At 44.4% G+C, this 27956-nt stretch overlaps 1 protein-coding gene across 2 annotated transcripts in view; it reads right to left on the reverse strand.

Moving 5' to 3' along the window:
- Window positions 1-2677: 2677 nt before the first annotated feature.
- FLACC1 (flagellum associated containing coiled-coil domains 1) overlaps window positions 2678-27956 on the reverse strand; it is a 114243-nt gene continuing 88964 nt past the window's right edge. Inside the window, exons 14-18 of one of the 2 annotated variants that reach the window (XM_030209619.1) lie at window positions 23685-23747; window positions 20920-21078; window positions 12574-12663; window positions 8754-8863; window positions 2678-2896 (exon numbers count right to left, since the gene is read on the reverse strand). In XM_030209619.1, coding sequence (XP_030065479.1) covers window positions 2815-2896; window positions 8754-8863; window positions 12574-12663; window positions 20920-21078; window positions 23685-23747 — 504 coding nt within the window. In that variant the 3' untranslated portion in view covers window positions 2678-2814. The remainder of the gene's footprint in view (window positions 2897-8753; window positions 8864-12573; window positions 12664-20919; window positions 21079-23684; window positions 23748-27956) is intronic. The other variant, XM_030209620.1, reaches the window with a different exon arrangement.

Below are 27956 nucleotides of genomic sequence, written 5' to 3' on the forward strand. Positions count from 1 at the left end.
AGTATATATTATATTCAGAGAAGTGCTGTCTAGATTAGAGAAGAGGGTGAAATGGATCAGATTGTGTCTACCCCGGTAGATAGTTTAGATCTTTTTCAGTTTCTGGAATCTTCACAGGATTTGATAGCAAAGAGAACTACTCTTTTGGTTAAATTTTCCTCTGAAATTTATCTTCCTCTGAAATTGAAAAAAACCTCTAACTTTAACTTTATTTTTCTATATGTTCCCAGATGTGTCCAGACAGAGTCAGCTTCACAGAAAACAATTCCTCAAGCTGAAGCCAAAGGCTGTAGCTGTGGGATCAACTTTTTTCCTTAAATTTCCAAGTAAGCGCTTGATACACTTACGGAACAATAGATATACTTTTTGTAGATCTTTCACGTTTAGAATCTTTTATTTCAGATAAACCAATTTTTTTCTGGATAAGTTTTCTATTATGGTTTTTGAGTTTTAGTGAAGTATATACATTAGTATTTGCTTGATCGGTTTAGATAGCAATTTTTTTTCTTTGCATTTTTTTTGGTTTCTCATCTTGCTTATCACTTCCCTACGGTTTCCTAGATGTGGACTAGCAGTTAATTATAATTTTTCCTTATTGAATTATTATAACTTGGAATATTTCAAGTATTTTTCTTTATTGTTGTATTGTATAGTTATGGAAAATCAATTTAAAAAATACTAGCAGAAACTGTGTCTACATTGAATGTGCGGACATTTCTGCCTGCTCAGGAAAAAGTGTAAATGTTAGCAGGTAAAATACAAACGTATTTTAAAAATGTGTGCAATTTGCCACTCTGCTTGTGCTCCACTCAAACTCCAACCCTGAATACACCCACTCTAAAGTTACTACAAGCACACCCCTATTTGCATTGCACATAATTTTAAGCATGAAGCAGTTTTATACAAACCCCTTTACATGCATAAAACAGCGTTTTATACGAACAAATGATTTATAAAATTACCTCCAGTCTGTTTGTCAATATAGTGAGTGGACTGAAATTTTGTTATAATATTTCCCTCTTGGAGTGCCTGCAATGGCACAGACTGGAGTATTAGTGAAAGAAGCTTGAGAATTTTCTGGTCAGAGGGATTTGGAGCTGACAGAGAGAGACACCCACACAGACAAGGAACTGAAGAGGAAGGATGCAAGCCTCCTATCTTGGAGTTCCTGAAGTGGGTTCAGGGAGCCCTGTGGTCAGCCTCTGGCATTTCACTATAAATAGCTATTCCTGAGAGGTCCAGAAGCAGAGTGGGTCTATTTTCATGAGGAAGGAAGACCCCCACTCTGAGCTCTTAAGTGTGAACAAAGATCTTGGTAGGAGTGATGGGGAATGACTGTCAGGTGCTTATCCAGAGGTACCCAGCTATGTGGAAAAGTAAGAGACAGGATGCTGGGCTTGATGGACCATTGGTCTTTCCCAGTATGGCGGTGCTTATGTGCTTATGCGCTAAGTCAAGAATCAATGATTTAGAGCACTGTTTCCCAAGTCCGTCCTGGAGAACCTTCTGCCAGTCAGGTTTTCAGGATATCCTGAATGAATATGCATGAACTTGATTTGCATACACTGCCTCCATTCTATGCAAATCTCTTTCATGCTTTTTTTTTTTTTTGTTACATTTGTACCCCGCGCTTTCCCACTCATGGCAGGCTCAATGCGGCTTACATATTATACATAAGTACTTAATTGTACCTGGGGCAATGGAGGGTTAAGTGACTTGCCCAGAGTCACAAGGAGCTGCCTGTGCCTGAAGTGGGAATCAAACTCACTTCCTCAGTTCCCCAGGACCAGAGTCCACCACCCTAACCACTAGGCCACTCCTCCACTCATTGTGGATATTCTGAAAACCTGACTGGCAAGAGGTACTCCAGGACTGGACTTGGGAAACACTGATTTAGAGCAGTGATCTCCAAAGTTTTTATGAGAAGGGCCACAAAGAACATTTCAAATCACTGATAGGGCTGGATCAGTGGCAGCAGCAGCAGTAGTACATTACCAAGGCCCACGCTCTGCCCCCAGGCCCCACTCCCTAAATGGAAGCCAATAAAGGGTGAGCCTATCATATTTCTGTTATATGACTGTTTTAAAGTGCTGTTAAATGTTAAATGTTTATATTTTTGATACTGTATCATGTTAGTTCTGTTACCAGGATTCAATTTGCCATCTCCACGTTTACCTCATTTATTGTATTTATGCTTATGCTTGGCCATTTTACTATTGTTATGTTGTTAACAAAATTGTGTTATGTTAAATTGAACCTGCTGCACACCACCTTGGATTATTTCTCTTCATAAAGGCAGTTAATAAATCCCAATATATAAATAGGAGTGGAAAATTCACTGACTCAGTCCTTGTCTCATATACCTTTACAACTACACACTCATAAATACACACATTCAGTACCAAAAATGATAGCTCTCTGCTATCAGTCCAATACATTTAACAATCTCCCACAATCCTCAATAAAAGAGCAGGAGAACATTAAGGACCACTTTTACCAAACCGCACTAGCAAGCCTGGTGCGGCAATGCTGACAAAGCCAATTCGCTTTGAATGGGCTTCATTGGCATTGCCGCGCAGGAATCACTAGCGTGGTTTTGTTAAAGAGGCCCTAAGACAGTAACATCAGAAAATAAATGGGAAAAACATAGTGGCGTAAGTACATGTGGTCACTTTATTAAAAGAAACTTCATCCAGCCTTTCCTATGTTGCAGTGCTACAAAAAAAAAAAAAAAAGACATAAGGAAGAATTCATGCAGAAGCTTCAGCTGGCTAGAATTTAACTCTACCATCAGCTCCCTTACTGGGTCACCGTCTAGTTCACAGCTGATCTTGAACCAGTTTTTTCTTTCACTTTTTGATGAAGTAGTTCTTCACTTTTTGAAATGAGTTTACGCCTATTATGTGGGAGAAACAGATGCAATAAAATCCTATAGCAAAAAAGGTCTTACTGAAAATAAACACATGGACACCTTCATTGCCATTACAGTTTTCTATCATTTCATAATGTTTCAGTTGTTTAAGGTATCGGAGAAAAAATTCATCTAGGGTCCAATACGGCACTTTCTATAACTACTTTGTTCAAGTATATGACATAGGGCCCTGTTTACTAAGCAGCATTATAGGTGCGTTAACGTTTTTAACACATGTTAACCATGTACGTGCCTTCAATATCCCTATAGGCGCCTACATGGTTAGCATATGCGCTAAGTGTAGGCGCGCGAAAAACACTAATGCACCTTAGTAAACAGGGCCCATAGTGAGACTTCTTTCTAAACGTAATTCCCATTTTCAGTTTTATTTACTCCTGGCCCTCTATCAGGGGTCCTTTTACAAAGGCACACTAGCATTTTTAGCGTGTGCTAAAAATAAGAGTGCGCTAAATGCTAGAGACGCCCATATATTCCTATGGGCGCCTCTAGTGTTTACCACAAGTTAAAATGCTAGTGTGCCTTTGTAAAAGACCTCCTCACTGTTTAATCAATATACAGTATTGGTATTAGTTTATACTTATCTAATTTATAAATTAGTTTCTATTTTCCTATAAATCAAATTTATTTATTTTAGGGCTGCATTTCAATTAAAATTCTTACCATGATTAATGGTATGTTATTTATTTATTCCTACTGCAGCTCCTTGTGACTCTGGGCGACTCACTTAACCTCCATTGCCCAGAATCACAAGATGCTGCAGTGGGAAAAAAACAAATAACATATCTTTATTTGCAATTACATATTTAAATCAAAATGCAGCCCTAAAGAAATTAAAGCATAAAAACTAATGAAAAGATAAGAAATACAACATAGAAATTGAAAAATTACGTATTGAAGAATCTAAAACAGCGTGCAGAATAGCAATAAACACCCTTCCAGTTTTCACAGCCTACTTCAGAAAAGCAAGCCTAATTTCTTTGATTCTTGATAATACCATCTTTCTGTGGTACAATCAAAGCAGTTTACATATTACAAACAGGTACTTTCTCTGCCGCCTAGAGGGCTTACAATCTATCCCCCCATGTTTACTAAGCCACACTAGTGGCTGCTTGTGAGCTAATGCCAACACAGCCCATTCACTTTGAATGGGCTGTGTCAGCATTGCTGCGCGGCAGCTGCTTGGTAAATAGGAGGGTATGTTTTGTACCTGAGGCAGTAGGTTTATTATTTATATCCCACCTTTAGCCAAGGAGGGGTACAATAAAACAGAAATAATTAAAATACAAAATATAAGCAAACAATATACACACTAAAATACATATATACAGCCCCAAACTCCAACAACAAAACAAATAGTCCAAAAAATGGAGGATTAAGTGACTTGCCCAGGGTCACAAGGAGCTGCAGTGGGAATCAAACTAGGTTCTCCCCCCCCTTCAAGTTCTCACTGAGCTAACCATTAGGCCAGTGCTTCTTAACGCAGTCCTTGAGGCACACCTAGCCCCATAGGGTTTTCAGAATATCCAATAGATAGGAGTGGAAAATGCACTGATTCAGTCCTTGTCCCACATTTCTTTACAACTACACACTCATAAATACACACATTCACTACCAAAAATGATAGCTCATGAATATGCGTGAGGTTTGCATGTACTTCCTCCATGGTATGTAAATCTATCTCATGCATATTCATTGTGGATATCCTGAAAACCTGATGAGACTAGCCGCCTCATAATCGAAAGTGAAAGACACCCATATTTTGACCCAAATCGGGAGATAGGTGTCTTTCTCCCGTGGGTGACCAAATCGGTATAATCGAAAGCCGATTTTGGTCGTCTTCAACTGCACTCCGTCGCGGAGACAAATAAAGATCATGGGGGGGTGTCAGAGGCGTGGCAAAGGGGGGACTGGGGCGTGGTTATTGGCTGAGGAGAGATGGGTGTCTTCAGCTGATAATCGAAACAAGAAGGGCGTTTTTGACGAGAATTTGGTCCTCTTTATTTGGACTCTTTTTTTTCACGTCCAAGTTCCAAAAAAGTGCCCCAACTGACCAGATGACCACCGGAGGGAATTGGGGAATCACCTCTCCTGACTCCCCCAGTGGTCACTAACCCCCTCCCACCAAAAAAAAAACCCACTTTAAAAAACTTTTTTTCCAACCTCTATGCCAGCCTCAAATGCCATACCCACCTCCATGACAGCAGAATGTGTTCTATCCTGTGACAGCCTTTCCCTGGTTCTGATGTGGCTCTCGGGTGAGTGTGACACCTGTGACACCTTTTCTGTTATGCGCACTGCAGAGTCACATCAGCAATGCATTGTGGTGGGTGTAGGGTATTGGGCTCCGTGATTCCACTAGCTTGTGGCAAATGCTCACGATGTTGGTAGTTGGTAGGCTCTACTCCCATGGTGCTTTTCCCCCTGCTTACTGGGTCAGAGTGTGCCCTGTTTTGTTTCTGGTAGTCCATGAGGTAGTGGCCATTTTTGTAAGACAGTTTTAGATCCCTTTCATGTGTTAGCCACGTTACTGAACTTAGTTCTTACCTTGAATGTTGCTGAAAGAGGGCATTGTACAGCATTCTGCCAGCTCTGACCTATTGCTAATCTCAGTACCAGGGAGACTCTTTGCCAGTGGGGCACAACCTCTGATCTGCAGTTAACTGTGAGTAAATGTGGTTATTCCAATAAAGGACGTTTTCGGAGAGATTAGTCTTCAGGTGTCAACTGGTGTGGCAAGGTTATACAGCAGCAAGTCCTGTCCCTGGAGCACTTTTAGTGGGTACTGCAGTGCACTTCAGGCAGGCAGACCCAGGCCCATCCCCCCCTACCTGTAACACTTGTGGTGGTAAATGGGAGGCCTCTAAAACCCACATGTAGTTGCCCCCTTCACCCCTAAGAGCTATGGTACTGTTGTACAGTTGTCCCTCCCACGACCAAATGGCTTGGATTAGGACGTTTCTGAGCTGGGCGTTTGTAGTTTCCATTATTGCTAAAAAAAACCAACCGCCCATCTCAGGACCAAATCCATGGGATTTGGTCCTTAAAAACCGTATTTTCGAAACGAAAGATGGACACCCATCTTTTTTGAAAATACGGTTCGGACCATCCCTTCTCGTAGATGTTCCCGGAGATGGGCAGCCCATTTCGATTATGCCCCTCTAGGTGTGTCTCAAGGATTGGGTTGAGAAGCACTACATTAGGCTATTTGAGTACTCTGGTAAGATACAAGAAAATACTCATTGAGTAGAAGTGGCTGCCAGTGCCAGGTAATTCTATAACTGGGCTCCTGCAGTTACTTGTGCCATATGTGCATAACCCAAAAAACAAAGGTCTCTCAAAAAATTAAAGTAAGATCAAGAGATATGTATTAATAAAATTCTTTATTTTACCACAGTTAACTGTGAGTAAATGTGGTTATTCCAATAAAGGACGTTTTCGGAGAGATTAGTCTTCAGGTGTCAACTGGTGTGGCAAGGTTATACAGCAGCAAGTCCTGTCCCTGGAGCACTTTTAGTGGGTACTGCAGTGCACTTCAGGCAGGCAGACCCAGGCCCATCCCCCCCTACCTGTAACACTTGTGGTGGTAAATGGGAGGCCTCTAAAACCCACATGTAGTTGCCCCCTTCACCCCTAAGAGCTATGGTACTGTTGTACAGTTGTCCCTCCCACGACCAAATGGCTTGGATTAGGACGTTTCTGAGCTGGGCGTTTGTAGTTTCCATTATTGCTAAAAAAAACCAACCGCCCATCTCAGGACCAAATCCATGGGATTTGGTCCTTAAAAACCGTATTTTCGAAACGAAAGATGGACACCCATCTTTTTTGAAAATACGGTTCGGACCATCCCTTCTCGTAGATGTTCCCGGAGATGGGCAGCCCATTTCGATTATGCCCCTCTAGGTGTGTCTCAAGGATTGGGTTGAGAAGCACTACATTAGGCTATTTGAGTACTCTGGTAAGATACAAGAAAATACTCATTGAGTAGAAGTGGCTGCCAGTGCCAGGTAATTCTATAACTGGGCTCCTGCAGTTACTTGTGCCATATGTGCATAACCCAAAAAACAAAGGTCTCTCAAAAAATTAAAGTAAGATCAAGAGATATGTATTAATAAAATTCTTTATTTTACCACAGGCACATAAATTTCAAGTGCTCAGTATACGGTCATGAGTCAGGCAACTGGTTCAAAAATGGTGCGGTTCAGAATATCCAACAACCCTGAAAAAGTCATTTTCATGGCAAAACGGGTCCCGTAAGTTGGGGTTTTGCAGCAGATTATAAAGATTCTTTGAAGGCTGGTTTCAATATCAGAGAATTTATATAAGGTGCTTTAAATTCTTCATCTAAAAAGGTTGCTTTGAATTTGGACACAACGGAGCAAAATTTGAAGTTAATTGGAGGATAAGTGTAGGAACCTTTAATTATATAAGATATGGTAAAATAAAGAATTTTGTTAATAAATATCTCTTGATATATCTTCAGTTTTTTGAGAGACTTTGTTTTTTGGGATATCCTGCTATCAAACTGCATTTCCTGAAGTTTTTTGCCATATGTGCATAAGCTTGAACGTAGTGTGCAAGTGTCTTAGGGGTCCTTTTACTAAGGCGTACTAGAAAGTGGCTGGCGCTGTGGTTAGCACGTGGGTTTGCCACACGCTTCGGCCACTTTCTAGTATGGCAGAAAAATAGCCACGGTTGTTTTTTTTTTTTTAAACGGCCACGTGATAATTTCCTCATTAGTGGGTGGCCACTACCATCAGGAGCCCTTGCTGCCACCTATTTAGGAGGCGGTAAGGGCTTCCACGCTACTCCTGCGCAAATCAGGTAACACGTGGTAATGTGCCCCTGCCACCTAATTAGCACAGGCATGCCTACTCTCTGCCCCCTGAAATGCCTTCTGTGGCAAAAAATAAAAAATATTTTTTACTGAGGGCTTAGCATGTGCTGCTGCCCAAACTACCAATGGATACCTCAGCACGTCCCGTGGTTGTGCCTTTTTACCAGCCCACAGTAGGCCTACTGCAGCTTAGTAAAAGAACCCCTGCAGCTTAGTAAAAGAACCCCTTAGTGTGTAACTGCGGGGGGGGGGGGGGGGGGCATGCATGTAGGCAGAGCATGGGAGCATCATGGGTGTGTCCCCAACTTATACATGTATACCCAAGTTTGATTTGTCCTTGCCATTCTCAGTCTGCCCAGCACTGTTCTTGTACTAAAAGGTCTGAAGCTAACGTTGCAGCCCCTTAAAGTTTACACTCCAGCCCATCCATATCTATTAAGTCATGATCAGGGCTTCACCAATTACCGGTGTTGCCACCCAATCTCCACTAAAATTCTGTGGATCCGAACTGCCACAGCATTGTCTTGGCAGTGCTACAATTTACCTTGTTAGTGGCAATATTCTTTCCACTAACCGGGTAAGTGGATCAGGATAGGACAGTAAAAAGGCTGTCTTAACTTTATCAGCCAAGCTACCCAGGACACTGGTCTGAACATCAGCCCAGGTAACTTCTGTAACTTATAGAATACAACTGCCATTCACCTGGTATAAACACTCAGGCCTAAATGTAGCTGCATCAAATTGGCTTTATGCTAATATAACAGCGTCTTGGTGCACAGATGCCATTATAGAATTGGCGCTTATCACACGGAATTGGCGCACTTAAACAGAGGCGCCAAGTTATAGAATTGCCCCTGTGTTTCTTTCATTTGTTTCATAGTATTCCCATCACAATGCTCCCATTTCCTCATCAACAAACTCTTCTGGAATACAAAGATCGAGTCCTCATTTATTTGACTTTTATCCTCTGGAAGATTTATCTCCTACCTGAGGTCTTCATTTTCTTTCATCAAGGAGTGAATAATTTGATCAAAGCTTTCATTCATTCCACTGATTTTCTGCTGGAATGCTTCTTGCGTTCCCTGGGCTTGGCTTTTCTGAAAAGAAATTTAAAAAAGCAAGTTACTTTTCTTTCTGCCACGTGACTTGCAATACTAAAGAAGGTAATTTTGTAACAGGCCGCCTAGATTGAGAGGGCACAAAAGTTGCTAAAATTGTGCCTAAAATGAAGCTGATGGCATTATACCTACTTGGAAGCAGGTGTAAATTATAGTGCATAAAGTACATGTGAACCTGTGCATTTTATAAAGTATGCATGTAAAATGCAATTATGTCAACATACCGCCCAAATGGGTTGAGTAAAAGTATGCATATTACGGTCAGATTGCATAATTTTATGCGTGAGGAAATTTTATAAGAGGCTTTTTATGTGCTTATACTGTCATATATGTATGAAAATGTGTTTATAAAATTATTCTCTACGTGTTCCATCATACTTAACTATTCTGCCTGTATCTGCACCAACCTGGACCCAATTTCTGCCACTAAGCAGAAAGTAGTCAAGTTGGTTCATAGATGAGAGATTAGATGCGGTAGAAAGTTATTTTGATAACTCAAAGGCATTTTATATATTCTGAACAAAGTGAACATTGGGGCTTTTTTTACTAGTGTGCTAAATTTTGTACAAACTGCACATTTTAATGCAAAAAGTAATGTCCAGTAAGTGCATATCCTGTGCTGTAAATGCAGTGGGCATGCCCTTCACAGGGAAGAAAGTCTGTGTATGGGCTCTGCATTACATGTGATGGCAGATAGCATGGAGCACCCACCAGTGGCGTAGCTAAGACTGAATAGGGTCTGGGCAGAAAGACTGAGATGGGCCCCCTATAACACCATCACTCCCAAGATAGTGAGGACCCAGGGTTGGGGGGGTGGGGGGTGGGGGGAGGATTCACATTTTCCAAAGCTGTTAACCTGGGATCATTTTAACGTGTCCAAAGCTGACATATTACAATTAATAATAAAGAAAAAATACTTTTCTTTCTTCCTTTGTTATCTGAGCATTGCTTCTCATCTGCTTTTCTGTTTTTTTTCTTAACTCTCTCTAGGGTGTCCTGTCCTTTGACATTTCTTTTCTATGTCCACCGTCCATCTTCCTTATGTGTCTCTGTCCATCCTGTCCAGTATCTCTCCTCTGTGTCCCTGTTCCTATGCTTCCTCCAGAGTCAGCATTTCTTTTGTGTCCCTGTCCCTCCTCATGGTCAGCTTCTCTCCTCTCTTTTTCCTTCCTCCTGTGCCCTCTGACCTCCCACCCACCTTCTGTGTTCTGGAATCTCCATATTCCTCCCTCCCTTCCTCTGTTGTGCCAGTGTCTCTCCCCCAGGCCAATCTCTGTCTGTCTATTTTTTCTCTGCTCTCTCCCCCCCAGTCCAGCATCTGCCCCCTCTCTTCCATGACTCCTTTGCTCCAGGTCTCTCACTCTTTTATCTCAACTCCCCCACACCCCAGGTCCTGCATCTTTATCACTTTCTTCCCCTTCGCCTTTGCTCCAGGTCTCTCTTGCTCTCTCTGTATTCCATCTGCTCTCCCCCTCCCCACACCCGGTCTGGAATCTGTCTACCTGTGTCCTCTTGCTCCCCCACAGGGGTACAGGAAGAGAGGGGTGGGAGGGACAGGGAGATGCTGGGCTACACAGTGTGAGTGAAGAAAGAGAGAGGAGAAGCTGGGCTACAAGGGTGTAAGAAGGAAGGGGGGAGATATTGGGCACGGTGGAACCATGTGGGAGAGACCATGGAGGTTATCAAGGACATGAGTGAGAAGAAGATGGTGAGTACAGGAGGGTAGAAGTGTAGTAGTGGAGAGTTGTTGAAAGAAGAGAGGGACAGGAGAGCTAGGAGGTGAAAAGAGGAGATGGAAAGTTGATAGGTAAGTGAAATATAGGTGGAGGATTGAAGAGTGAGCAGCAAAGACAAACAAGGCAATTTATAGCCAACAAGCCATTAACATAGTCCAAACAAATCTCAAACAAGTTGACAGAAATTACTCTCAGTGCTATGTTCTTTTGTAACAAACAGCATCCAGTAATCTTCCCCTCCCATCCTCTTTCTATATAGGGATCCTCTGTGTTTATCCCACACATTTTTGAATTCTGTCACTGTTTTTGTCTCCACCACCTCCACTAGGAGGGCATTCCAGGTACCCACCACTGCCTCTGTTAAAAAGCACTCTCTGATGTTACTCCTAAGTCTACAACCTTGCAACCTCAATTCATGTCCTCTACTTTTACCTCTTCTTTGTCTCTTGAAAAGATCTGTTGGTATATTAATACCTTTCAAGTATCAAATGTCTGTATCATATCTACACCATCCCGTCTTTCCTCTCAGCCAGGGATTCTCAACCCAGTCCTCAGGATACACATATCCAGTCAGGTTTTCAGGATATCCACAATGAATATACATGAGATAGATTTGTATACAATGGAGGCAGTGCATGCAAACTTATTTCATGCATATTCATTATGGGTATCCTGAAAACCTGACTGGCTAGGTGTTTCCCGAGGACCGGGCTGAGAATCCTTACTCTAGGCTTTACATATTCAGGTTATCAAGTCTCATACGTCTTTTGGCACAAAAGCCGTATCATTTTTGTTGCCTTCCTCTGAACCGCTTCAAGTCTTTTTATCGTGCGACATAGTCAGATAGGCACGGATATTCAGCACTAAACTGGCTATGTTGAACAGACAAAATATGCCGCCTAAATAGCAGGCCTATCTTTGACCACTAAAAAGTTAACCAGTTAGCGCTGAATATTGACATAGACAGTTAAGCTTTTAGCAGCCAAAATAAACCTGGATATTCAATGTCATTTGCCGGAAATAGCCCGGCATTGAATATCCGGGTTTAATGGTGGTGGCGGATAGCAAACGTGTTGCCCACTGCCAGCTGAATGTCAGGCCAAATATCCCTAGCTTTGCAACTGGTCACCAGGTAACACACGGGGATCTTTGTAATCACCAAGAGCATAGTTCCTTCTAAGCAACAAAAACTGTTTCCCTTCTTCCTCTCTCGTCTTCTAGTTTTCTCATTTTCATGCTCCACCCAAACTCCTCCCATGAACATGCCTATTCTACAAGGTCACGCCTACTGACACCGTGTATATTTTTAGAGGACCCTTTAAAAGAAGCCTTTATGCACAAAATAGTTTTATAAAATACACTCTCACTGCCTTGCAGCATAAGAGTTCCAATTTAAAATCAATTACGATACAACTTATGAATTTTTACTGGGAATTTACCAGTGCTCTATGAGCCATAGGGGCCAATATCCAGACCACAGGAGGGAGAACGGCTAACTCCCATGCTGTTTCCGGTGACCGGCATCGAATGTCCGGTTTATTTTTGGCCAGTTTAAACTTAACTGGTTAAGGGCCTCTTTTATCAAACCGCGCTAGAGGATCTCGCGTGGCAATGCTGACGAAGCCCATTCAGAGTGAAAGAGCTTTGCTGGCATTACCGCACCTGGAACCGTTAGTGCGGTTTGATAAAAGAGGCCCTAAGTTAATATTCGGAGATAGCCGAATAAGTTTAAACCGGCCAAAGATACTCCAGCTATTTACGAGGCCTGATGTGAACGCTTACAATAGTCGGCTATGTGCTGAATATTCGGGGATAGCCGGCTCTATTGCATGATATAGCCAGTTATATCCTAGCTGCTAACCAGGAATATTCAGCGGGGAATAGACAGCTATCCACAGAAAAATCCTTAATCACTGTATGTGGTAGGCCAGGGCACTTCCCACTCGTACTCACCATTTTCTTGACCTCTTGCTGGAAGTGCTGTAAGGCTTCATGCAAGTTTAGCAAGCTTTCTTTTTTCTCACACAGCTCTACCTTCAAAGACTGAAGTAGACATGTAAATACAGTGCAGTATATGAACAAACAGTACTACATTATCACTGTATCCAAGTGCTGGAAAAGGGGAGAATAATAATAAGGGACTTCAGTTTAGGGTTACCATATTTGCTCCCCCACAAAAAAGAGCACACATGCCCTGTCCTGCCACACCCCACCCTGCCACACCCTCTGCCCCTGTCATATACCATCCCCCCATCACACACCCCTGAGGGTGTCCTATCTTCCCCTCCCCTTACCTTACTGTACTGCCCTGGTGGTCTAGTGACCTCTTCGGGGCAGGAAAGAGCCCCCTCTTCCTGCCCGGAACGGCTGCAGAGACTATCGGTGCCGATTCAAAATGGCCGCTGAGAGCGACCTTGCAAGACTTCTGCAGCTTCAACTCTCAGCGGCCATTTTGAATCGGCACCGACAGTCTCTGCAGCCGTTCCGGGCAGGAAGAGGGGGCTCTTTCCTGCCCCAAAGAGGTCACTAAACCACCAGGGCAGTACAGTAAGGGGAGGGGAGGATAGGACACCACTAGGCCCGCACGCACGCCACCTGCCCGTTTGTCTGCAAATCCGGACAAATGGGCAGGCTGGCAAAACCCACCTGGTTGCCCGGCCATGTCTTCAAAAAAGAGGACATGTCCAGGTAAAACCGGACATTTGGTAACCCTAGTTCAGTTGTCTTTCCATTGACTTGTATGAGGGTGAAGAAAAGCAATAGGCTGGTATCTGATACAGTATCAAGAGCAAGAGCCAAACCTATGCAACACAACCCTATAAAGTATCTCTTGTGGTACAGCAGTTTCCTCCTTGTCCAGTGGTTCTCAGACTGTCCTGGGGAGCCCTGGCAAGCCCAATTTTCAAGATATCCACAAAGGACATGCATGAGATAGACCAGGAGTGGGCAATCTGTGACCCAACAACGAATCTTATAAAACCCACAAGCAGATCTCTCCTCTCCCTTCTGGTCCCACAGGACTGAAGAAAAGTATCTGGCCCAGCTCAGTACCGGCAATTAACTTTAGCACACAGGAGCCTTGGTGCCACATGAACGAAGGCCCTTTTGGTCCCATTCCCACTGATGCATATACAATGTGTATGGAATGCATCAGAGAGAGCAGGACAAGCAGGGCCTTCAGGCATGTGGCGTCAAGGCTCCTCTGCACTGAAGTTAACTGAGCAAGCTGGGCTAGGTACTTTTCTTCAGTCCTGCAGGACCAGAAGGGAGACGGGAGATCTGCTTGCAGTGAGTGAGGGAAACAGAGACAAGGGGTGATGTTGGGATTGGGGGAGGAGGGAGATAGAGTGGAGAACCACACCACATGGATTGTGGACCAGTGAAGAGAGCCGGGAACCGCGGTACACGGATTGTGGGGCAGGGGATGGATTTTATGTTGAAGGAGATAATTGTATGTGGGGTGAGGGAGGGAATTTTATATGTGCAGCCCTCTAGGGATAGTGCTGATGTTCATGCGGCCCTCTGTGTAAAAAGGTTGCCCAACCCAAGATAGACTATCATACAGTAGAGGCGGTGCATATAAATCTATCTCATGCATATTCATTGTGGATATCCTGAAAAATAGAGAGGCCAGGACAAAGTGGGGAGCCAATGCTCTAGTCCAATAGTTACCAAAAAAAACCCAGAAGAATACCGCTCCACAGGTATCCAAATGAAAGAAAGGAACAGTGGAGGTGACCAACAAGAGAAAGGAGATTCAAAGCCAAGGTGCCGCAAATTCTTTATTCTTTGACCTTTGCAAAGAATAAAGATTTTGTGGCACCTTGACTTTGAATCACTTTCCTATCGTTGGTCACCTCCACTGTTCCTTTCTTTTGTCTAGTCCTGAGTATGAGATCTCTACCCATGGGATAGGCCCAGGACAGGATTATATAATAAAGAGTGCACTTTGTATCAGTGAGAGAAGGCTTACAGATTAATAAACAAATATTTCAGTGAGTACTACCTACATAATTTTACTAAACTTTCGGTGGTCAGGTCTGGCATACTTGTTCCTGTGGTGGAGAAAAACCCGTTACCTGCCCTGCTCCATGCCTCCTCCCTTGCTCCACCATGTACCACTCTAGTCCTTTGCCATACTTACTGTTGCAATATTAAAAAATATCCATATTGGCCAATTATATATATACTAGTAAAAACGGCCCGTTTCTGACACAAATGAAACGGGCGCTAGCAAGGTTTTCCTCGGAGTGTGTATGTTTGGGAGAGTGTATGTGAGAGTGACTGTTTGAGAGTCTGAGTGAAAGTGTGTGTGTGTGTGTGAGAGAGAGAGTGAGTCTGGGTGTGAGTGTGTTTGTGAGAGAGTGTGTGTGTGAGAATGAGAGTGTGTGCAAGTGTGTATGTGAGACACAGTGTGAGAGAGAGTGTGTGTGTGTGGGCGAGAGAGAGAGAGAGTGTGTGTGAGACACAGATTCTCTGTGAGAGTGAGTGTATGAGACCAAGCGAGTGTGTGAGTGACTGTGTGGCACATAGAGAATGAATGTGATACAGTGTGAGACAGAGTGTGTGAGAGTCAGAAAGACATTGTATATGAGAGAGAGAGTGTGAGCCCTGCCCTCCCAATCCATGCCCATCTGTCCCCTGCCCCCTCCATTCATCCTTTTCCAGCAATTCCCCTCTCTCCCTGAGCCCTGCCCTCCCAATCCATGCCCATCCATGCTCCTCTGTCACCTGCCCCCTCCATTCATCCCTATCCAGCAATTCCCCTCTCTCCCTGAGCCCTGCCCTGCAATCCATATCCATCCATGCCCATCTGTCCCCTCCATTCATCCCTATCCAGCAATTCCCCTCTCTCCCTGAGCCCTGCCCTCCCAATCCATGCCCATCCATGCTCCTCTGTCCCCTGCCCCCTCCATTCATCCTTTTCCAGCAATTCCCCTCTCTCCCTGAGCCCTGCCCTCCCAATCCATGCCCATCCATGCTCCTCTGTCCCCTGCCCCCTCCATTCATCCTTTTCCAGCAATTCCCCTCTCTCCCTTCCATGACCCCCCCTCGCATCCATGCTCCTCTCTCTCCCATGTCCCAGCCTGGCCCGCCCTCTTCTCCCCCCTTCGCATCCATGCCCCCCCTTCGCATCCATGCTGTCATTTCTCCCCTGCCCTCCCACTCCCATTGTTCAACTTTACTGCCCACCCTCTTCTCTCCCCCCAACATCCCTTTTTTTTTTCCTTCTTTTTAAATTTACCTCCGTGGTGGTTCCGGCAGCGCAGCGTCAGGGAAGGAGGCGGCGCTCCCGACGTCTCTAGCCTTCCCGACGTCAGAAGAAGGCGGAACACAGCGAAGGGAAGGCTAGAGACGTCGGGAGCGCCGCCTCCTTCCCTGACGCTGCGCTGCCAGAATTGTTTGTTTTTTTTTCCGCCCTCGACGTCATGACGTTTGACGCGAGGGCGGGGCACAGACGGCTGGCTGGCTTCACACCACGAATCCACGAACCCTACAGGGAGTGTTTGAGTGGCTTCAGAACGTTGTCTTCAAAACTTTCACGGTGCGTTTTATTATATTAGATATATATATATATAATACAAAGACATCCACAATGCACATTTCCCAAAGCTAACACATTCCAGTCAATAAATTAAATGTTTTTTAATGTCTTTGCATTTTATTTTTCCAATCATGTTGGTCTCAGTTTCTATATTCTGCTAACTCTTTCCAGTGGCTCCTGTCCATTTCTCCTTTCTCCTCTATTCTCCTGTCTTCTTCCATTCTATCACATCTCACTCTGACATGTTGATCTTTCCATTTTAGCTCCTCCCTTTATTTCTTTACTGCCTTTCTGTCCACTCATATTTCACCCTCTCTCACCATCCAGTTCTCCATCTCCTTTTCACTTTCCACCTACCTATCAACTTTCCATCTGCTTCTTAATCCATAGCACTCTCATTTCCACTGTTTCTCTCTTTCCCCATCTCTTATTCCCTCCTGTCACCCTCCTCCCATTACCACATTTCTACCCCCTGTACTTACCATCCTCCTCTTAATCATCTTTTTGACAGCCCCCGGCCTCTCCCACATTGCTCTATCTTGTCCCTCTCCCTTCCTCCAACTTTGTAGCCCAGCATCTCCTCTCTCTCTCTCTCTCTCTCTCTCTCTCTCCTCCTCCCACCCTTGTAGTCCAACATGCTCCCTCTCTCTGTCCCCCCCTACATTTGTATCCTATCATCTCCTTGTCCCATCCCCCTCAAAATGTACCATCTCCCCCTTCTATCCCTTCTTCTTCTCCTCTTCGCCACCCTCAACTCCCTACTTAAAGTGCCCTCCGCTCCCACCCCCCCTCACTCTCTCCTCAAACACTAGCTGACTACTTCCGCGATAAGGTGCAGAAGATAAACCTTGAATTCACTTCCAAGCCTTCTCCTCCCTGTGACTTCTTTAACCCACTCCCCCAACCAACCTAGCCTGGCCTCCTCCTCTTTCTCCTCCTTCCCTGAGATCACCGAAGAAGAAACTGCTCGCCTTCTCTCTTCCTCTAAGTGCACCACCTGTTCCTCTGATCCCATTCCCACCAATCTGCTTAACAACATCTCTCCTACAGTCAACCCCTCAATCTGTCACATCCTCAACCTCTCTCTCTCCACTGCTACTGTCCCTGACACCTTCAAGCACGCTGTGGTCACACCACTTCTCAAAAAAACATCACTTGACCCCACCTGTCCCTCCAACTACCGCCCCATCTCTCTTCTACCCTTCCTCTCCAAATTACTTGAACGCGCTGTCCACAGCCGCTGCCTTGATTTCCTCTCCTCGCAGGCCGTCCTCGATCCCCTCCAATCTGGCTTTCGCCCACTGCACTCGACAGAAACAGCACTCTCTAAAGTCTGTAATGACTTGTTCCTCGCCAAATCCAAAGGTCACTATTCCATCCTCATCCTCCTCGACCTATCTGCCGCCTTTGACACCGTCAATCATAATTTACTTCTTGACACACTGTCCTCATACGGGTTCCAGGGCTCCGTCCTCTCCTGGTTCTCTTCGTATCTTTCCCATCGCACCTTCAGAGTATATTCTAATGGCTCTTCTTCCACCCCCATCCCGCTCTCTGTTGGGGTTCCTCAAGGTTCTGTCCTTGGACCGCTTCTTTTCTCGATCTACACCTCTTCCCTGGGCTCGCTGATCTCATCACATGGTTTCCAGTACCATCTCTATGCTGATGACACCCAGCTTTATCTCTCCACTCCCGACATCACGGTCGAAACCCAGGCCAAAGTTTCGGCCTGCCTTTCAGACATCGCTGCCTGGATGTCCAACCGGCATCTGAAACTGAACATGGCAAAGACTGAGCTCCTTGTCTTTCCACCCAAACCCTCTTCTCCTCTTCCCCCGCTTTCCGTCTCTGTTGACAACGCCCTCATCCTCCCCGTCGCTTCAGCCTGCAATCTCGGAGTCATCTTCGACTCCTCCCTCTCCTTCTCTGCCCATATCCAGCAAACAGCTAAGACCTGTCGCTTCTTCCTCTATAATATTAGCAAAATTCGCCCATTCCTCTCTGAACAGACCACCCGAACCCTCGTCCACTCACTCGTCACCTCTCGTCTTGACTATTGCAACCTTCTTCTCACTGGCCTCCCGCTTAACCATCTATCCCCCCTTCAATCTGTCCAAAATTCTGCCGCACGTCTTATCTACCGCGTGAACCGATACTCTCATATCACCCCTCTCCTCAAGTCACTCCACTGGCTCCCGATCCACTACCGTATACAGTTCAAGCTTCTCCTTTTAACCTTCAAATGCACTCAACCTGCAGCCCCCCATTACCTCTCTACCCTCCTCTCCCCGTATGTTCCCACCCGTAACCTCCGCTCTCAGGACAAATCACTCCTATCTGTACCCTTCTCCACCACCGCTAACTCCAGACTCCGCCCATTCTGCCTCGCATCACCATATGCCTGGAACAGCCTTCCCGAGCCCATACGTCATGCGCCCTCCCTGCCCATCTTCAAGTCCTTACTCAAAACCCATCTCTTCTCCCTTGCATTTGGCGCATAACCACCTTCCCCACTCTTGATACCTACACTGACTACATAGTGTGTAACCTTTAGATTGTAAGCTCTTTTGAGCAGGGACGGTCCTTCCTCGTGTTAAACTTGTACAGCGCTGCGTAACCCTGGCAGCGCTATAGAAATGCTAAGTAGTAGTAGTAGTTCTTCTTCTCCTTCCCCCAATAGTAAGCATTCCTCTTTCTATGCCTTTCTTAGCTCTTCCCTTTAATCAGCATCTCCCCTTCTTTCTCCACTCTCCTTCCCCAAGTCACAACTCCCCTTCGTTTTTCCCTTCCCCCCATATTCAGCATCTCCCCCTTTCTATCCCCTCTCTATTCCCTTCTTCTCCTTCCCTCATAATCAGCATCTTCCCCTCTCCATCCCCTTCTCCTTCCCTCAGTCAGCATCTTCCCCTCTCCACTCCTCATTCATCCCATAGTCAGCATCTCCCCCCCCCCCTCTATCCCCTTCTTCTCACCCCCCCCTGCATGTGTGAATTGCTACTGGCTGACAGTGATCTTTGGAAGTGAAAATGAGGTTTAAAGTACATGGGGGTGGGAAAGAAGACTGAGAGACTAGGATGAATGCTGGATTGCAAGTGGGGAGCAGTGGGAGAGAAGCCAGACCACGGGTGGGGGAAGAGTGGAAGAGAGAGGGAGTGTCAGAGAAAAATGTTTTTTTAAAGCCAGTTTTAAGGGTGTGCTGGAAGCCAGTCTGGCAACTGAATTGTCCAGTTGGCAACCCTATCTACAGACTTCTAGAAAGTCCGAAAGTCCTCACCTAGAAATCTTTGCAGTCTGGTCTAAAAATTTCCAGTTCTCTCTTAGATTTCAACTATCCTGTCTTGAAATTGTAATTCTTTTCTTATTTCTACATTTAGATTGTAAACCATTCTGTTTGCCCATCAGAAGGATAGTATAAGAAGAAACCAAATAAACATAAACATGACATAACTAAGTCCATTGCACCTCAAAATATTTGGAACCCAATTCACACTATCCAGCTTATTTTCGAAGGAGATCGCCGGCCATCTTCCAACACAAATCGGGAGATGGCCCGCCATCTCATGAAGCCGGCCAAATCGGTATAATCGAAAGCCAATTTTGGCCGGCTCCAACTGCTTTCCGTCGCAGAGCTGGCCAAAGTTCCCGGGGGCGTGTCGGAAGGGTAGCGAAGGCAGGACAGGGGTGTGCCAGGGCAAGCTTAAGAGATGGGCGCCCTCGGCCGATAATGGGAAAAAGAAGGGCGTCCCTGGCAAGAATTTGGTCCACTTTATTTGGTCCCCTTTTTTTCAGGTCCAAGTCCCAAAAAAGTGCCTGAACTGACCAGATGACCACTGGAGGGAATCGGGGATCACCTCCCCTGACTCCCCCAGTGGTCACTATCCCTCTCCCACCCTAAAAAAAAACTTTAAAAACTTTTTTGCCAGCCTCAAATGTCATACTCAGGTCCATCGCAGCAGTATACAGGTCCCTGGAGCAGTTTTAGTGGGTACAGTGGACTTCAGGCAGGCAGACCCAGGCCCATCCCCCCCTACCTGTTACACTTGTGGTGGTAAATGGGAGCCCTCCAAACCCCCCCAAAACCCACTGTACCCACATGTAGGTGCCCCCCTTCACCCTTAAGGGCTATGGTAATGGTTTAGAGTTGTGGGGAGTGGGTTTTGGGGGGGATTTGGGGGGTTCAGCACCCAAGGTAAGGGACCTATGCACCTGGGAGCTATTTTTATTATTTTTTTTAATTTTTAGAAGTGCCCCCTAGGGTGCCCGGTTGGTGTCCTGGCATGTGAGGGGGGCCAGTGCACTACAAATGCTGGCCCCTCCCACGACCAAATGCCTTGTATTTGGGTGGGTTTGAGATGGCCGGCCTCGGTTTCCATTATGGGCAAAAACCGAGGCCGGCCATCCCAAACCCGGCCATCTCTGACATTTGGGTGGCCCTAACTGTATTATCGAAACGAAAGATGGCCGGCCATCTCGTTTCGAAAATGTGGTCGGCCCCGCCCCTTCACGGCGTCATCTTCAGAGATGGGCGCCCTTAGAGATGGGCGTCCACGATCGAAAATGCCCCTCCACGGGATCTTCCTTGCAGCAGACATATATACAGCAGGATAATCAATTAAAAAAGATAATTAGATGCTAAATGTTTCATATTTAGAAAACTTTTATATGCAGGAGATACATAGTTTGACTTGTGTCCCAGGATATTTTATATTAATTAATAGGTTAATATTCTATTCTTCAGAAAATAGATTTCTAACCTTTAGTGCCTCTGACTTTGGTCTGTGACAGAGTATCTCACTCTTTTGCCACATTATCTGTTCCAAGTCTGGAATTTTCTCTGATATAACATCTGTCTTTTTCAGTTCCTTCTTCCTTTTTCTTCTTTCTTTCAATTCTTCTTGTTGTTTCTCTTTCACCTACAGAAGTTACTATAGTTTTATTCCTTTCTCCTTTCTTCCCTCTCTCTGTTCCCCTTGATTTGTGGCCCACTGGGCCACCAGGGTTTTTTGGGGGTGCGAGAGGAGGTTAGGGGGCTGGAGATTCACCAGATCTCCAGCCCCCTGTGAACTTGTGTTGGGGGGGGGGCCTGGAGGTCTGCTGGACCTCCAACCCCCGTCACTGGCTTGGGGTGGGGGGCTCCTGCAGGAGGGTTTATATTGGGGGGAATGGGGGGCCTGCTAGCATGTAAATGCATGCTGGAGAGGGCTTACCATTCCTCCCCAATGGTCTGCAAACCCTAACGCCAGCTTCGAGGTGGTGTAGGTTTTGCCGTGGACAGCACACCAGTGTTTGGCGCTCTGCCCAATGATCATTGGGGAGGAATATGTTTAGCATACATTTGCATGCTACTTGCAGTCAGAGTCTGTAAGCACGTTGTTTCATGTGCTCGGGTCTCTGATCATTGGGCAGTAGCAAACGCAGGCACTGGTATGGCGCTAATAGCCTCTAGCGCCCAAGTTTGCTTCTGATCATTGGCCTACAAGAGTTTTGTATTTTTCTAGAATCTCTGTCATGTTCAAGACCTTAGACTCCAATTAATAAAAATTTCCATAAAAATCAGATCTTCAGCAAATTCTAAAATATCCCCAATAGAGCTCTATCCCTCTATCTCCTTTTATTCTTCCACCACATCTGCTTGAAACCTCATGCTCTTCATCCTCCTCTCATTTTCACTGGTTCTGTCTCATTCTTAAATATTTTCTATTCTCCTCCATTTGTTCCCTTCTTTTATTTATTTAAAACCTTTATATATATTCAGCTGGCATTGGTCAGTGGTGTTTTTAAAGCGCTGATCATTGCTGACTAAATTAGTCCCAGATATTCAATGCCAGGCCATGTCTGGATAAAAGCATTGAATATCTGGGGCTGTCCAGGCATGAAATGGCTGCCAGCAGTTCTGTGGGATCCGCATAAGACACTTAAAGTCCAAGATGAATATCAGCTGTGACCTGTATAAGGGGATATCATCTGATATCCCCTCCCATCTCCCCTAACATGTCCGGAACCTCTCTCCAGCCCTTTCCCCCAACAGGAGCCCTTCTTCCAGATGTCTCTAGTCCCCTCCCGGACTCCCCCCAAGTCCTAGTAACTCTCTCTGGTCCTATCTGAACTTCCTTGGTGGTCCAGTGGCTAAGCAGGGCAGGAGCGAATGCCACTCACTCCTGCCACTGGAAGCTGTGACCTGTAGTGGTAGTCTCATGTTCCTACCGCTAGGATCAGCCCCTAGTGGTAGAAACATGAGAATACCACTAGATGCTGCATCTGCCAAGGGCTGGGGATGGAGTGGGTTCACTTCTGCTTCACTTAGCCAGTGGAACACCAGCCAAGTTAATATAGGCCCGGGGGTGGGAGGGCTACTGAGACTTGAGGGGGGGTCCAAGAGGTGGGTAGGGATGTCTGGTGGGGGGAGGACATGGACAGTGACAGGCTGGGACAGGCTGGGCGGGTGTCAACCATTATTTAGTGCCCGCACCTGCATTGCTTAGCGGGAATAGTTTGGACTGCCTTTTGTGTGGTCCTATCTGCCTGCTTAGCTACACAGACACTGGTACTGAATATTACTTGCTTCCAGACCCACATACCTCCCAACTCATCCACAGGAATGCCCCAGTACTGCCCAGATTAGACATGGCTGGTTAGTGCCAATATACAGTGGCACTGCCCAGTTAAATGCTGCTGAATATCAATGGTCGGCCTGCTGAGCATGATTTAAGTGGGCAGGAGCCTCTCCTATTTGCTAAAATCACTTTGAATATTGACCCCATTGCTCACGTGTATAAAATCAAACAATTGAAGAGGTTCACAACAATAAAAATCATATTAAAAAATGAACAGCCCTTTTACACTTTCCCTACTGCCATCCTCCAACCTCCACTCCCTTACTTCTACACTCAGTGCTTGTGCTTCTCCATTTTTCTCTCCTTTACCTTTCTTCTCTCCCTTCTGTTTTTACCTCCTGCTCTGTCCTTTCCTTTCCCCTTATTTTCTGCTCTCTCTGGTCACCTCTTTATTTCTTTCCTTTTCTTTTTGCTTTTTTCTTCCCATTTACTCTCTCCACTTCTGTTTTTCCCGCCTCCCTTCCTGTTCACTCTTGTCTTTTTATCCTATTTTCCCCTTCTTTTTTTCTTCTCTTTCCACATGCCCTTTATCTGTTTCTCTTCTGCGTTTTATATGTTCCATTTCTCACATCTCAATCTCTCTCCTCCTCTTTTTTTTCCTTCTCTCTAACCCTCTTTATCCTCTTTTATTTCTCTTTCTTTTCTTATCCTGCTCTTTCTCCCTTCTAGTGCACAGTTCTTCTCTTGTGGATCTGGAAGACTCATGCCTCTATCCACTGACTGGCCAGTTCTTCTTGGGGTGGAGTGAGAATAATTAGTCTGGGCATTTTGCAGCACTGACAGGCCTCAGTTCTCAGCTTAGGAAAAATGTGAAATTCAATTCAGAGGTGAATTAGGGGCTGTTCCCAAACTGGAGACAATCTCTGAGAATCTGAGATGGCTGCTAATCTAATGTTGATAATTACCTCAATATGCCTTTTTTTATGCTTTGCGTCCTCGATTGCTTTTGAAAATTCTTGCCAAAGCTCCTACAAATGATAGATAGAAAATTAAAATTTTGCCGCATCAGTGTTAGTGATCAAACCAAAATCCCAATGAAATGGGTAAAGCAATTTCAATGCCTGAATGGCATGAAGCAGTTATTTTTCATCTTTCTCTATCATTAACAATTACCAAAATACATGAACAAGAGAAATTCTAATTACCCTGTGCAGGTGCAAAATCAGAGGATCATTCTGCACCCAAGTACCTGGTAGGAAATTTGCAAAGAAATCTATGCATGTGGCTTTTATTTTGAAAATGTGCCTTCGTGGGTACATGGGTACAAAAGTCTGCTGTACACTGTGCACCTCCTTTTTATGCAGGTGACTGAAAAAACTGAAAAAGTACATGAACAGAATTTAAAAAAGAGCTAATCTGACTAAACATGCTCCCATGAATGCTTCTATATATTTTTCAACCCCAGCCTAAACATGCCCTCTTGAACATCCCTTTATATTATGACCAAAAATACATGAATTGTGAATTTCACATGTTTTTTTAAGCTACACTGAGGGCCATTTTCAGACAGGTCAGTCTAACTAGGTAAACTACAATTTAAGCAGATTAATGGCTTTGAAAATTGCCCTCATAGTGGAAGGAACTTTTTTACTAAGGGATTTTTTTGGTACAAAAGTCAGAAAATGGGCAAAGTAGCCATTGTAGAAACAAATAATAAAGAGCTGTTAATAATAATAATGTTAATAGAAGCATCATTTGTGTTTTAGGCATGCATACAACAGCACTTAGACCAAGCAGAGAAATGAGAAAGTCCAATCCACACGAATATGCACAGCAACAAAAAAGGACAGTGAGGTGATCAAAACTGAGGATAACAAGCTTGTAGGTATCAAAAGTCTTTATTGCTGATCAATACTGAATACCTATTGCAGGAAGACTCAACACGGCTATGTTTCGCGGGTGTGCCTTCGTCAGGAGCCTTGTTGTTTAGCAATTGGTGATATAGGATAAACAAAGCACAAAGTGGGGCCCTTTCACTAAGGTGCGCTGAAAAATGGCCTGCACTAGTGTAGGTGCGTGTTTTGGGCGCACACAGATCCATTTTTCAGCGCCCCAGTAAAAAATGCCTTTTTTAATTTTGCCGAAAATGAACGTGCAGCAAAATAAAAATTGGTGTGCGTCCATATTGGGTCTGAGACCTTACCGACACCCATTGACTTAACGGTAAGGTCTCACACAGTAACCAGGCAGTAATGGTCTATGCGCGTCAAATGCTGATTACTGCCCGTTTTTGCCGCGTGTCAGAAAATAAAAATTAGTTTTCGGACAAGTGTAAAAAATGAAATTACTGCCTGGGCCACGTGGTAGCCGGGTGGTAACTCCAAATTGGTGTACATTGGGTGCACATAGGCGCCTACGCGGCTTAGTAAAAGGGCCACAGTGTGTCTTATCAATTGGTGATACAGGATAAGCAAAGGAATAACCCTGTCAGCACAGAGTGCGTCAAGTGCAGTGCAGCCGAGCGAAATGCTAAAAAATCAGTGCAGAAAACAGTGCCGACTAAGCGTATTCTATTAGCGGAGCCTAGATTTAGGCGAGGTATATAGAATATGCTTAGTTGATATTACAGCGCCTAAAACTACACACCTCCATTTATACCAATGAAAATGTGGCGTAAATCCTGACATGTAGATTTATGCGCCCTGGGACATATTTTATATCTACGTGCGTAAATTTTGGAACACCCATAGAATGCCCATTTTCCGCCCATGACCATGCCCCTTTTTGCCTGCGCACATTAGAATTTAGGCGCATTGTAATATAGAATACGCTTAAGGAGTTATGTGCATAAATTCTAATTATCGCCAATTACATAAGTACATAAGTATTGCCACACTGGGACAGACCAAAGGTCCATCAAGCCCAGCATCCTGTTTCCAACAGTGGCCAATCCGGGTCACAAATACCTGGCAAGATCCCAAAAAGTTCAATACATTTTATGCTGCTTATCCCAGAAATAGAAGTGGCTTTTCCCCCAAGTCAATTTAATAATGTTCTATGGACTTTTCCTTTAGGAAGCGATCCAGACCTTTTTTTTTTTTTTCCATATCATTTTATTGATAACAAGAACATATCACATCAGATAATGCAAACAGTACATACAATAATGTCATCAGTTTTTGTATGTTTTCTCCCTCCTCCCCCCCCCCCTCTCCATTCCCACCCTCAACTATTCCGCTACAAGGATCCAGACCTTTTTAAAACACCACTAAGCTAACCGCCTTTACCACATTTTCTGGCAACGAATTCCAGAGTTTAATTACACGTTGAATGAAGAAACATTTTCTTTGACTTGTGTTAAATTTACTACTTTGTAGCTTCATTGCATGCCCCCTAGTCCTAGTATTTTTGGAAAGAGTAAACAAACGATTCATGTTTACCCGTTCCTCTCCACTCACTATTTTATAGACCTCTATCATATCTCCCCTCAGCCATGTTTTCTTCAAGCTGAAGAGCTCTAGACGCTTCAGCCTTTCCTCATAGGGAAGTCATCCCATCCCCTTTATCATTTTTGTCGCCCTTCTTTGTACCTTTTCTAATTCCACTATATCTTTTTTGAGATGCGGCAACCAGAATTGAACACAGTATTCGAGGTGCGGTTGCACCATGGACCGATACAAAGGCATTATAACGTCCTCACTTTTGTTTTTCATTCCTTTCCTAATAATACCTAACATTCTATTTGCTTTCTTAGCTGCTGCAGCACACTGAGCAGAGGGTTTCAATGCATCATCAACAACGACGCCGAGATCCCTTTCTTGGTCAGTGACTCCTAACGTGGAACCTTGCATTACATGGCTATAGTTCGGATTCCTCTTTCCCATATGCATCACTTTGCACTTGTTCCCATTAAACGTCATTTGCCATTTAGATGCTCAGTCTCCCAGTCTTGTAATTTTTCACAATCCTCTCGCAGATTAACAACTTTGAATAACTTTGTGCTCATTATTTCTTAAGTGCTGTTAACAACGCTGACTGGCTTGTAAAGCCAATTAACTTACATGCGCTGTTACACAATACGCTTGGATTTCGGCGCGGATCTCTGGGTGTGCCATATAGAATCCGGGGGTTTGTGCAGACAGGGTTATTGCTTTGTTTATCCTGTACTGCCAATTACAAAGATGCACTTTGTGCAGACAGAGTTACTGTGTAGTCCTTCCCTTATTAAGCTGCTTCTGTATGGAACTCTTTAACACCTCCTTTGAGATTAGAAAATGATTATAGACGTTTTAGGAAGGGGTTGAAAAACCCTTTATTTGGGAAATTTCTTTAGTCCTTGGTGTTTGACATTTTGTTTCTTTGAATTCTTATTTTTTTCTATTTGAGTGGGTAGTGAGCACACTGTATGTTCTTAGAAATATTCTAGTTATTCTTTTGTAATTTATTTATTTGTTACATTTGTATCCCACATTTTCCCACCTATTTGTAGGCTCAATGTGGCTTACATAGTACCAGAGAGGCGTTTGCTGACTCCGGTGTGAACAAATACAAAGTGATGTTGTGGTAGGTAAAGTTCGTGTGGCACAGCCACATTAGGGAATTGTACAGTGGAAGAGTTGTGTTATGTCCATTACGTACTTTAGTTTTGTTGTGTTGCAGAGATCAGGCATTTAAGTTGGATCTGTAGGGTATGCCTTTTTAAACAGGTTAGTTTTTAGTGTTTTCCGGAAGTTTAGGTGGTCGTATGTTGTTTTCAAGGCTATCGATAATGCGTTCCACAGTTGTGTGCTTATGTAGGAAAAACTGGATGCATAAGTTGATTTGTATTTAAATCCTTTGCAGCATGGGTAGTGCAGATTTAGATATGTTCATGTTGATTCGGATGTGTTTCTAGTTGGTAGGTCGATCAAGTCTGTCATGTATCCTGGGGCTTCACCATAGATAATTTTATGAACCAGGGTGCAGATTTTGAAAGCAATGCGTTCTTTGATTGGGAGCCAGTGTAGTTTTTTGCGGAGGGGTTTTGCGCTTTCAAATCGTGTTTTTCCAAATACAAGTCTAGCTGCCGTGTTTTGGGCGGTCTGAAGTTTCTTTAAGGTTTGTTCTTTGCATCCCGCATAACTACCATTGCAGTAGTTGATGTGGTTTAGTACCATTGATTGTATCAGGTTGTGAAATGTTTCCCCCGGGAAGAATTGTTTCACGCGTTTGAGTTTCCACATTGAGTGGAACATTTT

The sequence above is a fragment of the Microcaecilia unicolor genome, chromosome 7 (assembly GCF_901765095.1).
Source record: "Microcaecilia unicolor chromosome 7, aMicUni1.1, whole genome shotgun sequence".
Classification (NCBI taxonomy): Eukaryota; Metazoa; Chordata; class Amphibia; order Gymnophiona; family Siphonopidae; genus Microcaecilia; species Microcaecilia unicolor.